Source organism: Ruditapes philippinarum, unplaced genomic scaffold, assembly GCF_026571515.1.
Source record: "Ruditapes philippinarum isolate M1 unplaced genomic scaffold, ASM2657151v2 ctg1357_1_1_1_1, whole genome shotgun sequence".
Lineage (NCBI taxonomy): Eukaryota > Metazoa > Mollusca > Bivalvia > Venerida > Veneridae > Ruditapes > Ruditapes philippinarum.
The window spans coordinates 320,067-335,437 of record NW_026865508.1 but is presented as its reverse complement, the minus strand read 5'-3'; the positions used below and the strand labels follow the sequence as shown (position 1 = coordinate 335,437).

Genomic DNA, 15,371 nt, shown 5'->3' with positions numbered 1-15,371 from the left:
GACGTATTATCTGTGATATGCAGGCTTCATAACCTCTGATCCCCTTTCAAAATCCGTTTTAATTAGTTCCACCAAAGTTTCTATATCAGTCAAAAAGAGACGGAACATAATTGGCGAATTATCTCTTCTTGAAAGAGACCCATTTCTCTACTGAAAAATTCTGACAACGTATTGACATGTTTCACCCTCAATTTAAGATCTTCATATATTAAGTATATATTACGGAAAACAATTTACCTTGATCAATATCAGATTTAATCAATTTATACCATTGGCAGTTCCTGTCAAATAGATCGTATGCTTTTAAAAAGTAAATAAAACAGCAAAATAGTTTTATTCTTAACAATCAAAGAATGTAATCAAAGAATATAATATTAAAATAGCATCTACAGTACTATACTCTGTTTTAAACCCAAACTGGGCATACATAATGATGTCATTTTCCACAGCACAGACTATTTCTTCAGTCTGCTATTTATAATCACAGTAAAAAAAAACATCTTGTTATCGTAATACCGCGATAATTATTTGGATCTGTGAAGTCACCCTTATTATGTAAAGGAATAATAATACCGGATGACCAACAGTTCGGGAAAGATCTACTATCAAGAATATAATATAATTTCAATTGTTAAGGATTCACAATAGTTATCATATAAAATATCAGTAGAACAAGCTTTTCGATGCTAGAACAATCTCATCCAAAGATATGGGGTATCAAGTTTCTTCAAATGTAGCACTGTTGCATTTTGATTCTAAGAAAGTGTTTAGTTTGTCATGATTTTTGAAAGATTTTTCAATTGTTCATAAAAAGTGTCAACTGTTACCCTTTGTCCCTATTTCATGGCAATTTCTGTTTAAAGATATTCCAGAATTCCAATGGTGATGTATGTTTTATTGTATCAGGGGTTGGACTAGTGTTTCATAAAATTATTTTTACATTTTCGACAATAATGTACACTCCTTTATCTTCATGAAAACGTTCATTATATTCATAAATTGCTTTTTTAATCAATGTTATTCTTTGCAAACTTCGTTATACCATTTTTGCCTGTTTTCATATGTACTACTGAAATACACAGTCCTTTTTTTCGAGCAGTTTTCAAAGTATTTCTTCCCAATAGTATGTAAAATAAATGTGAATTTATTAATTATATCGGGTACTTCTCCCTTAACGATATCATTCAGCAAACTGTTTTCTAAACAACTTATGCCGTGTCTAACTTCATTTATAAAATCATCTCTGTATTCCTTATTCCGTTTGTAATACTTATTTTTTTTTGAAAGACGTATGTGATAACTCAGTATACCGAAAGGGAACGAGATTGGCGCATGATTTAAAAATGTATTGAACTCTATAACATTAAAACTGACAATGTCTTTAAAATAACCCCCATCCGTCAAAATATAATCGACTAGATTTTCTCTGTTCTGTGTCATACAAGTCCGTTTCACCGATGCCGTTATCCTTATGAAGTCTGCCGGTAAGAAAAATCAATTGACAATTCTCCAAATCTTTTCGCTTTTACATCACACGTTTCGCGAGGGAATGACGAGCTAATATCAAATGCATCGTTGTTTCCATTAATTCGATCATTATCAATAAAATCATTTTTTTTACCAACACTAGAATTAAAATCGCCCGAAACAAATACGTTTCCTATTATATTATATTTGATTATATCATTGTCAATTTATCTAAAACATCAACGTCATATGTATTTTGAAAAGGATAATTTTCTGGCGCTATATAGGTTAATGCAATCTATGTCTTTGTCTAATTGAAAAATATGCTTTATCCAGTTTTAGACAAATTAAGCAATCAAAGTCATTTTGAACAATTTTAACACCCTTACGGCAATTATCCTTTGTATAAACTATAAGTCCCCGACAGATCTCCCAACCCTTCAGTGTTGAAAGTGCCTTTTTTGAATGGATCGGATAACTGTATCAATTTTCGACTTTTTGTTTCTCCAGCTTTCTGATAAGCATATAATATTAAAAAATTTTAACGTAGCTATAAATTCAGACGAAAATTGTTTAGCCTCACTTAACCCATGCAACACAGTTCTCAACTCTCTCATGTGCGACCTATTTCGTACTGTTGCCGTTGAATAATTTTTTATTGATTTACAGCTAGTTAACCTTCAAAAATGCCTTGTCTTTTTCATAATGGAGATTAACTGTTTTCTATTTTCTATGATTTCACGGTGGAAATGTTGCTGATCCCGAACGGTGTGCCGTTTAACTTAATGTTTTCTGACCCTCTCACTATTTGGATAATACACAAGCTTTGCAACTCTACTGGTCTTATTTTTCTGATGTTTATATCTCCCTTTTTATGAGCTCTATTTTGTTAAATTACATATTAGATTTTGCGTCATCAATTTTCAGCTAATCTTCTAGGAAGGATAGTATCTTGTCCCCTGAGATTTTCTCTTCACAAAGGTTATAGAATATCAAACACGTTAACCCATTGCCCAATAAACACGTCTTTTAACGCCTTTTTCATCCCACCCATTTGTTGTCTCAAATGGTGAAAAAATGCCTTATTTAGGCCCCCAACACTTTTTTTGTTTGAGAAATTAATGTTGTTTAAAAAAGTTACCACTTTTTCGGCGTCGCCCCCATCTAAAAGATACATCAGGGGGTTGCCAGTAGGGGGATGTGCCCCGTTCTGTTTTTTTTTTTTGGGGGGGGGGGTGGAGGGGCGGCAGTTCCCCTCACCGCAAAAAGAAAATCTTGGACTTGTGAGAGGCTAAAAAGGACCCAAGGTCCATCATAAGGTAACGTGGAACCAAACGCATTAAAGCCATTGACTCTATCTCAATCCGTTGCAGCACTTTGAAATCAATTATGATGGAAAAATTCAACGCAAATAATGAATTTTGCAATTTTGAGATGTCCCCTCTTGCCAAGGTAACATGAAATTTCAGACTGAGCATGTCGTTACGAAAACAATGATCCAGTCAACATTTGTGCTAAGTTTGATTAGTATTGAGCAGGAGTTTTAATGGTTTTTAGCAATTTGAACTTATAACGGGATACTTTTCAATCAAAACAGCCATTTTTCACAAAATGCTCATGCAGTAATGGGTAAAATGCTGCACATCAAAGACGCCTCCAAATGATGTGAACAGTCACAGGTAATATAGGAAATCAGCATAGACAATTGTGTTCTATAGCAGTTGATTAACCGAAGCACTTATAAATTTTTTCATGTTCTTGGTATGTGCTTGTTGTTTAATAATAAAGTTGCATATTTTTGCGGAAAAGAACCTTATGCATATAAATTCACGAAGTAATGCCATGTCTAAAATTCTGAAATGTTTGTGTGCTTCAAAGATTGGAACGTCTGGTCAAAGCAAAATATATTGGATAACAAGTATAAATGAAATGATAAGAATCCTTAAAATAAATTCAAAACAAAGACAAAGGTAAAGAAAAATATCTCCGTTGCGCCGAGAATATGTCCTTGGTGCGAATTGCATAAAGATAGAATGATTTTGAGGATGACCCAGATGACCTGTTCTGCTATTTAACAAATAGCAAAAATATGTCTGTAATATCAAATAATAGTTATGAATAAATTTTTAGATAAAATCAATTTTATTTACGTATTGTTTACTTATATATAAAAGACTAAACTACTTGATTTAACACTAGATTGCACATTTCCTTGGAATTTAGGTATAGAACCACTAAATATAATAACAAAAACTAGGCAAAACAGAACACTCCTCAAAGAACCCTTCAAGAGAATCTATTGCAAATATTTGAGAACAATTTAAATCAAACTTACTTGTTTTCAATCAGGTAATCTGTTTTACAACTTAAATGATAATTATTTTAATGAATAAGCATAGGTTTTTCCTGTTTTGCAAACAAATATGTCCGTTGCGTCCGTAGATCTAAACACAATCTACATTGCGTATTCTAGCCATAGCCCTTGTTGCCTGTCCGAATTTGGTTGCCGTCAAGAATATTGAGTGACTCATTGACACGTTATTTATTAGGTAAATAAAAATAATTGATGGTAAAAAGAATGATATTCAAACATGACACTATCACTTCAGTGAAACGTTTGTTTTGATTCCTTGAAGCTCGGTGACATGTTGTACACTAGAGAAGCTTTTATTTTACAAAATGTGTGTGATTTTGTTATAATAAAAAATACACAAAAGCAAGACTTAAATTTTCCCCAGTGCTGAATAGATGAATGCTTATCTATTAGACGCCGCGTGCTAATCCCTCAACCAATTTATTTTAACTCTGTATGCATAATTATAATAAGGATAATAATCATGAATAATGTAAACATAATTTAATTGTATCAGATGTTACACAAAAATATATACGTAAAATGCTGTCAATATAATAGCTAGTAGTCAACAAAGTGTTATTAGAATTCCATTAAGATTTTTTTTCTTTCTAGTGAATAAAAAATGTACGAAGCTGTGTTTCTTATCAAAATATCATTTCATGACTTTCTCTATTTATCTATTTTAACAATAAAAATTATACGTAATTTTATTAAAGCTGGAACAAGAAAATACTATTTTGGAATGTATACATTTCGTAAATTTTGCATTACCCGATGATTACCGGACATTTAAACATAAAATGTAACTCGTCATCAATTTCAGATCTATTGCATAATTTACACAGTCTTTGTTCTCTGGGAATACCTTGATGTCTGCCTAATTCTAATTCGAGAGGGAGAGAGCCAGATCGAAGTTGAGCATAACAATGTCTAAATTTACGTACAAATAAAATATCTAAGTAATAGCCATGTTCATAACTTAATTTATACCATTATATACTGATAATTTTGATGATGATTCGACAACGCTATACCATTTTTGCAAATATTCAGACTTAACCCTTTCAATAAACTCTTTTATAAACTTTTTGTGGTTTAGATTTTGATAATTGTGACACACATAGCTAAAACCATGAATATCCAACTAATGTTTTATCTCTTTGTTTCTGTTTGTGTCCAATAGAAAATTAAAGCATTTTATTACATACCTTGTATCGGGCATACTAATTACTTTTAACCAATACTTCATACAACGTACATAAGAATATAAACAGAGAGGAGAACGCCCACATTCCCCTCATGAAAAGGCATTAGACGGTTTTTTCATTCACACATCAGTATTTTTTACATGCAAAAGTATGTACCTGTTCAATACATTTATACTCTTTGAAACCCCAAATTTCGCTACCATATAGCAAGACCGGTAACACCTTGCAATCAAATAATTTGAAAAACACGGAATTTGGTAATTGGCAAAACTTATACATAGAAGATAAAATACTATTAAAACGCGTTTACCTTAGGAAACATTTTCATTGGCCATATTATTTAAAGAAAGAGATGGAAAAAAGAAACATAAGTAAACGATTGTACAACTTCGAGCTTATTACCAGCAAAGTGCAAATGAAGCTGCTAACATGTCCCCTCTTTTTAAGATCATGACCTTAGTTTTGGGTGTTCACCCTTAGACCTGCTTTTTGACAAAACTGATATAATGTATTTAAATGTAATTGGAGACCGTTAAAAGTATCGGAGAGAAGGACTATATCATCGGCAAAAATCGGTGAGAAGATATCAATATCGTTGGGAGAGAGTTGTATACCCTCGCTCCACTATTTTTATAAATCTTGGACTACCTCATTAATAAAGAAGTAAAATAGCTGAGGGGAAGCCAAACATCCCTGTTTTAGACCAATATTACAATCAAGATAATACGAGTTTCCATCATTTCATCTACGCAAGCTTTGACCCTCTCATACATTGACTTCAATACATTAAAAAGATGCCCTTGAATATTTGATTCGTTAAGAACTTGACGTAATTTATCACGATTTACGGAGTCAAATGCGGTCTTAAAGTCAATAAAACCTACATTTAATCGACTCATTTAATCATCCAAGAAAGACAATTATTTTATGCTTTTATTGATTTTACTAAACCTTCGATTATCTAGTAAGGAAACATTTATGGTTTAAACTAATTCAATTATGCTTTCGGGGAAAAATTCTTGATATAGTTAAATCTATGTATTCATCTGTTTAATCTAGAGTAAAATATTTCAATAAATTCAGTGATATCTATCAATGCACTCTTGGAGTAAGGCAAGGCGAGTCCTTATCACTTTTTTTATTATGCCCCCACTTCAAAGAAGAGTATTGCTTTGCTTTTGTTGTCAGTCGGTCTGTTCGTCGGTCCGTAGACCAATTGGTTTCCGAGTGATAACTAAAGACCCCTTAGGCATAGGGACTTCAAACTTGGTATGATGATTGGTCATGACCAGTATATGACTCCAATTAATTTTGGGATTAAGGGGTCAAAAGTAAAGGTCACATTGACCCTGTAGGTAAAAACGGTTTCCGTTCAATAACTAAAGAACACTTAGGCCTAGGAACTTCAAAATTGGTATGATGATTGTTCATGACCAGCAGATGACTCCTATTGTTTTTCGGGTCAGGGTTCAAAGGTCAGGGTCACATAGACTTTGTAGGTAAAAACGGTTTCCAATCAATATCTAAAAGACGTTTAGGCCTAGGAACTTCAAAATCTTGGTATGATGATTGTTCATGACCAGCAGATGGCCCCTATTGTTTTTCGGTTCAAGGGGTCAAAGGTCAGGGTCACATAGACCTTGTAGGTAAACATGGTTTCTGATAAATAACTAAAGAACTCTTAGGCCAAGGAACTATAATCATGGTTTGATGATTGTTCATGACCAGCAGATGACCCCTATTGTTTTTTGGGCTAGGGGTCAAATGTCAAGGTCACATAGACCTTGTTGGTAAAAACAGTTTCCGATCAATTACTTAAGAACGCTTACGCGTAGGAACTTCAAACTTAGTACGATGATTGCCCATGACCAGCAGATGAGCCTTATTGATTTTGGGGTCAATGGGTCAAAGGTCAAGGTCACGTTTATCTTGTTGGTAAAAATGGTTGACGATCAATAACTTGACATCCCATGAGCTGTAGGCCCTCAAACTTCGTAGGTGCATTTGACTTAACGATTAGATAACCCATATTGATTTTGGGATCAAGGGGTCAAATGTCAAGGTCAATATTAATCTTGTATGTGAAAACGGTTTTCCATCAATAACTTTACAAGCTCATAGCTGCTGGCCCTCAAACTTTGTAGGTGCATTGGTCTTAGCCAGTAGATGACCCCTATTGATTTTTGGGTCAGAGGGTCAGTGTCATATTGACATTGTACTTAAAGGCGGTTTCTGACCAATAACTCAACAACTTAAGTTGCCTTGGTTGATATTTTTATATTAAACTTAAAATGCTTTTCGTATACACATTTGAAGGTCTTATTTAATATAACTACTTGGCTGTCATTAATGTGGCCTACATGATTCATAAAATTCATATATATATTATTTGACAACATTTGTAATAACTTTGTTATAAAATTGCTGCACACAAACTATGCGGTCACAATGATTATTACCTAGTGACTAGTCATGACCAGTAGATAACCCTTATTGCTTTTGTTCACTAGGTCAAAAGTCAGTCATAATAACCTGATTACATGACTAATTGGCTGCCGATAGGGGGCATACATGTTTTACAAACATATCTTGTTTTTAATGTTTCTTAATGATTTGAAATCAGAATTTTATGTTAAATGAGTAAATGGTATTGATATTGACACTTTCAAAATATTTTTAATTTGTATGCAGATGAAATCATTTTTGCTAATTCAGCAACTGAGTTGCAAACTAACTTGAATATATTGTATGAATATTGTGAAAGGTCGAAACTTGTTGTGAACACTGATAAAACAAAAATAAGGATATTTAGGAAAGCTGGTCGTTTATCAGAAAACATATTTTTATTACAGTGGCAACTCTATTGAAATTGTAAATAAGTTTAATTACTTAGGAATTGTTTCCACTACTGGTGGTTTTTTACCGATGCATTAAATAATATAGCTGGCCAAGCTTCAAAAGCTATTTTAAGATGAATAAATACCTCTATAAATTCACATATATTATAGTGAAACATAAGCTTGAACTTTTTGATAAACTGATTACACCTATCTTAAATTATGGTAGTGAAGTGTGGGGGTTCACAAAAGGTTGTGCAATTGAAATAGTTCATATGCAGTTTTGCAAGCAACTTCTTGGTGTTAAAATATGTACACAAAATGATTTTGTTTATGGTTAAGGGCGTTAAAAGTTTCAAACTTTGAGATATTTAAAAATTGTTAAATATTTGGTTAAGTTATTACAGACAAAAGATAATAAGTTTAACAATAACATTTATATTACTTTATTAAATGACTGTGAAAGGTTTCCTAACAAGAAAAGTTGGTGTTCACTATTGAGGGATCTTTTATGTGCACTTGCTTTTAATGATGTGTGCCTTTTCAAAGATGTATGGGATAAAGTAATATTTTTGCACTATTTTGAGCACAGATTGTCTGATTATTTCATACAAAACTGGAATTGTAGACTTAACAGCTCAACCACAGCCCTACCTGAATTTTTGCAACATACAAAAGTTTTGTTTTAGCTTATCAAGATTGTGTATGTCATCTCAAAGATTAATCAGATATATTAAATATATATATATATATATATATATATATATATATATATATATATATATATATATATATATATATATATATATAACCTTTTGGCTTTTTAAGGACGTTTTGTATATATATATATATATATATATATACAAAACGTCCAAAAGGTTAGGATACCAGGCATACATAACTCTGCATAGCTCAATCGGTTAGAGCGCGAGACTTGTAATCTCTACATTGTGGGTTCGATTCCCGGGTTGGCCAACTAAAATTACTAATCAGTCTTTCGAATGAGACTTTAAATCGAGGTCCCGTGTATGGGTGCTTAAACACTTCGCACGCTAAAGAACCAGGAGAAGCTTCTGGAGTTGGGGCATCTTTCTGTATCTGTAATTGCACTATCCTCCAAAAAAATAAAATGACTAATACTCTTCTGGAGAACTCGCCCATATGGGCAACCGGTGGCGAGTATAAATAAACGTAAATTAATACACACAAACCTAGGAAAACAAACTAATGACGCAAAATGAAAACAAGCAAATGGAACAAACTACATATTGTTGCTACAGTATTTTTAAGAACATTAGTGAGAGAGTCCATCACCCATTTATTGTTTTCATTTTTTAAGCATTTGACTCCATCGTTAAAAGAGCATGACGTAACGACGCAGCCTGTGTTATTACAATGGCAAGGACTAATTTGTTTCCAAAATAACATACCTATCTATAAGAAAAGTTGTTATTATAGAAAGAGAACGGAATTCAAGTTTCTTCGCATTTGTAACCAATTCTGAAAACTGCTTTAAACTGTTGTCCAAATATTTGGCTTGGAACTGGTGCCATAATTGTCAATTGAAGAAAAAGTTCAGATTTACGCTATAAATAATTGCAAAATAAACATATTTAAGTAGTATTTTGCCTACCGTACTCCCGGTTGATGTAATCACAACTTTTAAATCATGACGCAGATCAGATAATACAAGAAAACGAAATAGCTTGCAACTGAAGTCCGCTCGTATACAAGCAACTTTCAAGGTTATACAAAGTGTTTGATAAAACGGCTCATATACTGAAGGAGAAACACTATTCTATGACAAGCTTATATTTTTCTCCAAAGAATGGTGCATATCCTAAAGAAATCGGTGCAGAAATAAAATATTTAAGGCAATTTTCCTTTTCGAATCGAGCAATATTTGTCTTGGGAATGATGCCGTATATGACGTTCAGGTCACGTGGCATTGCTACACTGAATTTGGTAAGGTATTTGTAAGGAGCACATTTTTTTGCGGCGGAGCTTGTCAATTGCTGCATTGCAGCAACATTTGTACTTGTACTGTTATATTGTCACTACTTTAAACCAGTAGCGAAGACTTTACCGAGATGGCCATTATTTCTTGTAAATCAGTCTCTGTAAATTCTTTAAGACTGCCTCTGTAAATTCTCTAAGACTGCAACCAATTTTACGGGTGATCAACCATTTCCTTGGGTGCACTTTGTTTGCAAGCAGACAGTTTTTGGGGTGCATTAACTTGCAACCATTTTCTGGGATGATCAGTCAGTTTTTGGGGTGCATTTTAGTTACGGTTGCAGATTGAGTATAAAAAGGCTGGGATTGCCGCATTTCGGGAGTCATATGTCAGAATTTCTAACGTAAAGCTACACTCGGTTAAATTCTCGTTAGCATTTATAAAAATAAGTTTACACTTAAAGTAAGCGGGTTATTTTATCTAGATACACATTTTTATTCACTTAAGAGTTTTGATAAGCTGTTTCATTTATTAACAAATATTTGTACATATTTTATAATTGTCAGTGATAAACAATTCTGGTTTTTTTTTGCTACGCTTCACTGGTGCGCCATTTTGTTCTCGCGCGTATCTTAACTGTGGGAAGTCGTTTATGCTGCTATAAAAATTAGAAAGTTGACAATTAGGAAAGCATTGTGAATTATTTGAGTTTTAAGGTAACAATTAATAAGAATTGTTAACACAAGTTTTAAGTGATATTTCTGATGCAAAGCAACTAGTTATATTAATAATTAATACATTTGGTTATATGTTATAATTAAAGAGTGAATTTCTCTTGTGTAAATAGCAAGATTACATTATCAATTGAGTTTCTCTTGTGTGAATTGTATGATTACATTATCAATCTGTGAAGAACATTAGAAATTGATATTAATGTGTTAGAAATACTTCATGTTTAACTGTTTATCTAAAACTGTCGAACTCAGTGCTTTATTAAAAGTTATAAACTTAATTACGACTTTCTCCTATGTGATGTGTTACTATTTATAATAGGTATAGTTTTTCATTACTTAGTATATAAAAATCAGCGAAGACAGTAATGTCACATGCCTAGGTCGTGACAAAATAAGCAAAGCTAGGCTTAGTTCCAGTCATTTTTGTATCAATAATGGTCATACTAGGATTAATTGCAAAACTTGAATGTATGAAGTAAAAGCATCTATCGATCACAAAGGTTTTGATAATTTTATCAAACGCTTAAAGGCCAATATCATGTAAAAGTCAATGTGTCAATATCATGTAAAAGTCAATGCCAACTTAGGTTTAATATATTTGAAGTTTTGTTCCAAAATGGTTATTTGTCTAAGTCTGAATATAAACATTCCGACAAGTTCAAATTATTATCTGAATGTGTTCTTATAGACTCTTTGTCAATTTCTTCTGTCAAATTGATTAAATCTGATTGAGCGGTTAAGTGCACAGACGGTAAAACTCAAGGACGCTTAAAACTTCAACCTCCGTTTCTTTTTGAAATTCATGTCTGCACTATTTAGAATTATACGGAAAACATTAAGTTCTAATAAAGAATGGACACTCTAATTTATTAATTGATTGATAGATCATAGTAAACCGATTATTATCTTATTCAAAAGTTCATATTTCTCATTTTGTAAAACATGTTGTTTTTTTAGACCCAAAAATACTTTTGTGCCGTTGACATTTTAGAAGATTCTTACATTGTAAAATCCAAGATTCCAAGTTTCTAACAAGGTTGCACCAATTCCTATGATAATATCTTCTTTTAAAATGAAGTACACTTTTCCTACATATTCTTTCACATTTAAAATCACTTTTTAAGCGATTAATTTGAAAGAAAGCCTACCGAGTCCACCAAAAATAAAATTATTTCGTGTAGTTCTCAAAACACTTACAGAACTGCATGCATATGTGAATATTCATAATTTAGAATATTGAAGCATGTTCATCAAAAAGTGCTAACCTATATTAATGTAAATATGAAAATGATAATTTAATCTAAAAAAACACTTTCAACATATGATTTCAGGTATGAAAGCATTGCAAATGTGCCACAAAACATGGAAATCAGGTAGGGTAAGATTTCATATTACTAAAGTAGTGTGAGTGTGTAACAGCCGGTGAAAAGAAATAGGAATGCCACTATCATGTCGTTCCGCTGCTTTGGCTCGAATAGACTTCAGATACTATGTTTTACACAAGTATGCCTGGTTTCTTGAAATAATGTCTATATTATTTGTTTGTCTTTGTTTTAACTTTCACTGTTCACATTACATGATCATATATATGCTTATGTATGTTTCTTTTTTGGGATATTTTGGATTTTAATCGTATTTTTATGATACGTTTGTATAATAGGATATGAATGACATCATAAAGCTCTGTGACTGTATCATAAGTACATGTCATGAAAACAATATTATGTCGACACTATGTTATATCATAAATAACATCAATGTCCAATGTTTTGCAACTAGCGCACAACGGCAATGTTTGAGTAATGTAAAGCCTGACCTGGACTCAAACCATCAGGCCCTAAAATACCGCCTTGAGGTTCTACCGATTGACCTATCCGGTCACTAACTCTCCTTTTTAATTAGATACGTTTTCTAGATAGTATTAGATTCTATTTAGCTTTATAAACAAACAAGCTCTCTCTCAAATTTACAAACATAAATGTTGTCAAAAATGATGCCAAGGATTTTTAACATTACAGAACTACTATTCTCTAATTTTTCAACGCATTTTCTCTTTTTTGATTATGAAAAGACAAATAATAAATTTCAGACTTTAGAATGTTAGATAAGGAACTCGTAATTTTCTACAATTAATCAAAATTTGACCATCTTTAAGTGTTTTTATTTTGTTATTTACTTATATTACAAATTGTTTTATTTACGTTAAAACAAATCTTACATATATTTTCCTTGTTTCGTATCCCCACCACTTAATAAAATATTTAGCCCTAAATGTGTATGCTAAATATCGAATTCGGTCTTGAAAATATGAAATATATTTTCACTTTCGGTTCTTTTGAGCACCACGTGTAAAATGTGAGATATTAGAAACACAGTATGACTGTTGCCCGTAGTTTGCCGTTAACTTTTGTTTAAAACAAAACCTTCGGAACAGTTAGGTCTATGTTGTGTCACAAAAATGTTCGTTGCATAAAGCTTTATTAAACTCATTCGTGGCACTACTCTGGTTGACATAGTTTCCGACAGAAAATATAAGAAAAATCATCTGCTTTCAAAATCATAAGGGTAACAGCTACATCTTGCAGGAAACATCGTTCCGATGGTATCTGCTTAAATTGTTCCAACTATTACCCTAGTAAAAAAGTCATTTCATTACCCTATATGCAACTAATGAATTATAAGTTTTTTTTCCTGTAAAAAAGGCAAAGACTTGGTTTAGATGTTTTGCTCAAAGAACTAAGAAAGTGAAAATTTATTTCAATTGTATGCGAATAGTCCTTCTAGTGTAGCTTATTAGTAAAAAAATGAGAAAAATGTAGGCAAAATGCAATGATACAAAACATAAGAAAGATCTGTAAAAGATGTAAATATATATTTTGAACGCATCTTTGTGAATATAACAATCTTTTTATTGAATTTATATGATACATTCAGTAACAATCGCGGGGTTTAAAAATGACTCCAGCGCATGTTTTAAATTAACGTTTGAGACGAAACAAATGCTCGAATAGTTGCTAACTTATCAATAAAAATGACACACAAAGAGCGATTTCACCCATTGGTATGAATTTCTGATGAAGTTTTGAAGAATATTTTAGATGGTAGCAAATCTTTTAAGAATGGGAGATGACTATCGGATAATTAAATGAAAGAAAAAAGAACTTGGGTCATGTCTTTATCTTATATACACATTATCAATGCAACACACTTTTCTTACCACAGTGCCTGTTTCATATATTTGAAATTAATGTATGCTTGAATCTTTACTAAACGATTGAACACAGAGTTACTACCTATAGACAATATATACGTATATCACATGGATGCACCATAATAATATTATTTGCACGGTTTTTTTTTCAGGGAAAATGTTACCCTTCGCAAGCATAGTCTTCGGCCAGCAAAAAGCATGAAGAACATTAATTCAAGACAAAATGAAGATAACCCAAATGAAAAAAGGTAATTTTTAAGAGTAGTATGCAAAACTCTCAATGCAACAATGTCATTTTGAATATACTATACATTATCTTTTATGGAAATTTTTCTGCGTCCAACCTCGTAACTTATTAGAATAAATTAGTCACATACATGTGAAACCATAAGATTTCCTTTTAAACACTTAGAATAAAGTTTGTATTGATTGCATCAAAAATGGCTTTGCACATGCAAATGAAGATGCAATCACTACTATGCACTCGTGAACAGCACATATGTAAGAGACAGTTTGTCACATAACAGAACATGTAATTCAGCTACCTTTTCCCTAATATAGACGTGTTTTGACGGCTTTTTTGCCCCCCCCCCACCCCCACCTTTTGAGGCCTCAAACAGTAAAAAATGCCCTATTTAGGCCCCAAACACTATTTTTTGTTTGAGAAATGTTGTATAAAAGTGACCACTTTTTCGGCGCAGTCCCCTATCAAAATGATACATCAGGGGGTTGCCAGAAGTGGGATGTGCCCCCTTCTGTTTGGGGGGGGGGGGTGAATCGCCAAGAAAATTCCGGACATTGACAGGCCAAAAATGGCCTCAGGTCGATCTTAAGGTAACGCTGAAAAGCCTTTTACTCTATCTAATTGCATTGAGATCACTGATTACTTTGAAATCAGTTTTGATGGGGCAATGCAAAATAGTGATTTTTGCCATCGTAACAGGGAATGTGAGATTCAGCATGTTGTTACAGAGGTTATGGTTTAGTCAACATATGTGCTAAGTTTCAACAGTATTGAAGCATTTTCCATAGTTTTATAGCAGTTGGAACTTGTAACAGGAGGCTTTTCAATGAAAACGTCCATTTTTCACAATATGCTCATGAGGTAAAAGAAAAGAATAATCCTCAATCATGTTAAAGCAATATGTGTGAGTTAAGGTAGATTTACTCTCTTTTAATTTCTGGACTGCTATAAAGGATTCGAAATTTATTTCAGACTCAAATGCATTGTACCTGCTTCACATGATATCCTATCCAGTTTCACTATGATGGTACTAGGTAGATATGTTATTTAGGGTTGGCATTAATTAAGAGTGGAGAATAACAGTATCGAATTATGTTCCATCCTCTTCGAATAGAGGGTTTATATTGGTTGGTGGAGAATGCTCGTTGTTTATCAGTGACCGTATACAGTATAATCATGTTTACTCGTATACATTTGTACACCTTTTGGACGGTGTCAATGGCGATTTATTCATTCTCGCGGAAAATATATAATAAGAAGTCGGATATTTTATAAAACTTTAAACAGTCTTTGAGTAAACATTACTCAGAAAGTTGGTATTAATTTCATTTGCCATAATAAATCAGTTCTATACGTG

General features: G+C 32.6%; 1 protein-coding gene across 1 annotated transcript in view; it reads left to right on the top strand.

The window, feature by feature from the left end:
* The window catches only part of LOC132729399 (uncharacterized), a 47,317-nt gene that overhangs the window by 3,479 nt on the left and 28,467 nt on the right, over positions 1-15,371 (top strand). Inside the window, exons 3-4 of the mRNA XM_060715164.1 lie at positions 11,891-11,932; positions 13,923-14,018. Of these exons, the coding sequence (XP_060571147.1) occupies positions 11,891-11,932; positions 13,923-14,018 (138 nt within the window). The remainder of the gene's footprint in view (positions 1-11,890; positions 11,933-13,922; positions 14,019-15,371) is intronic.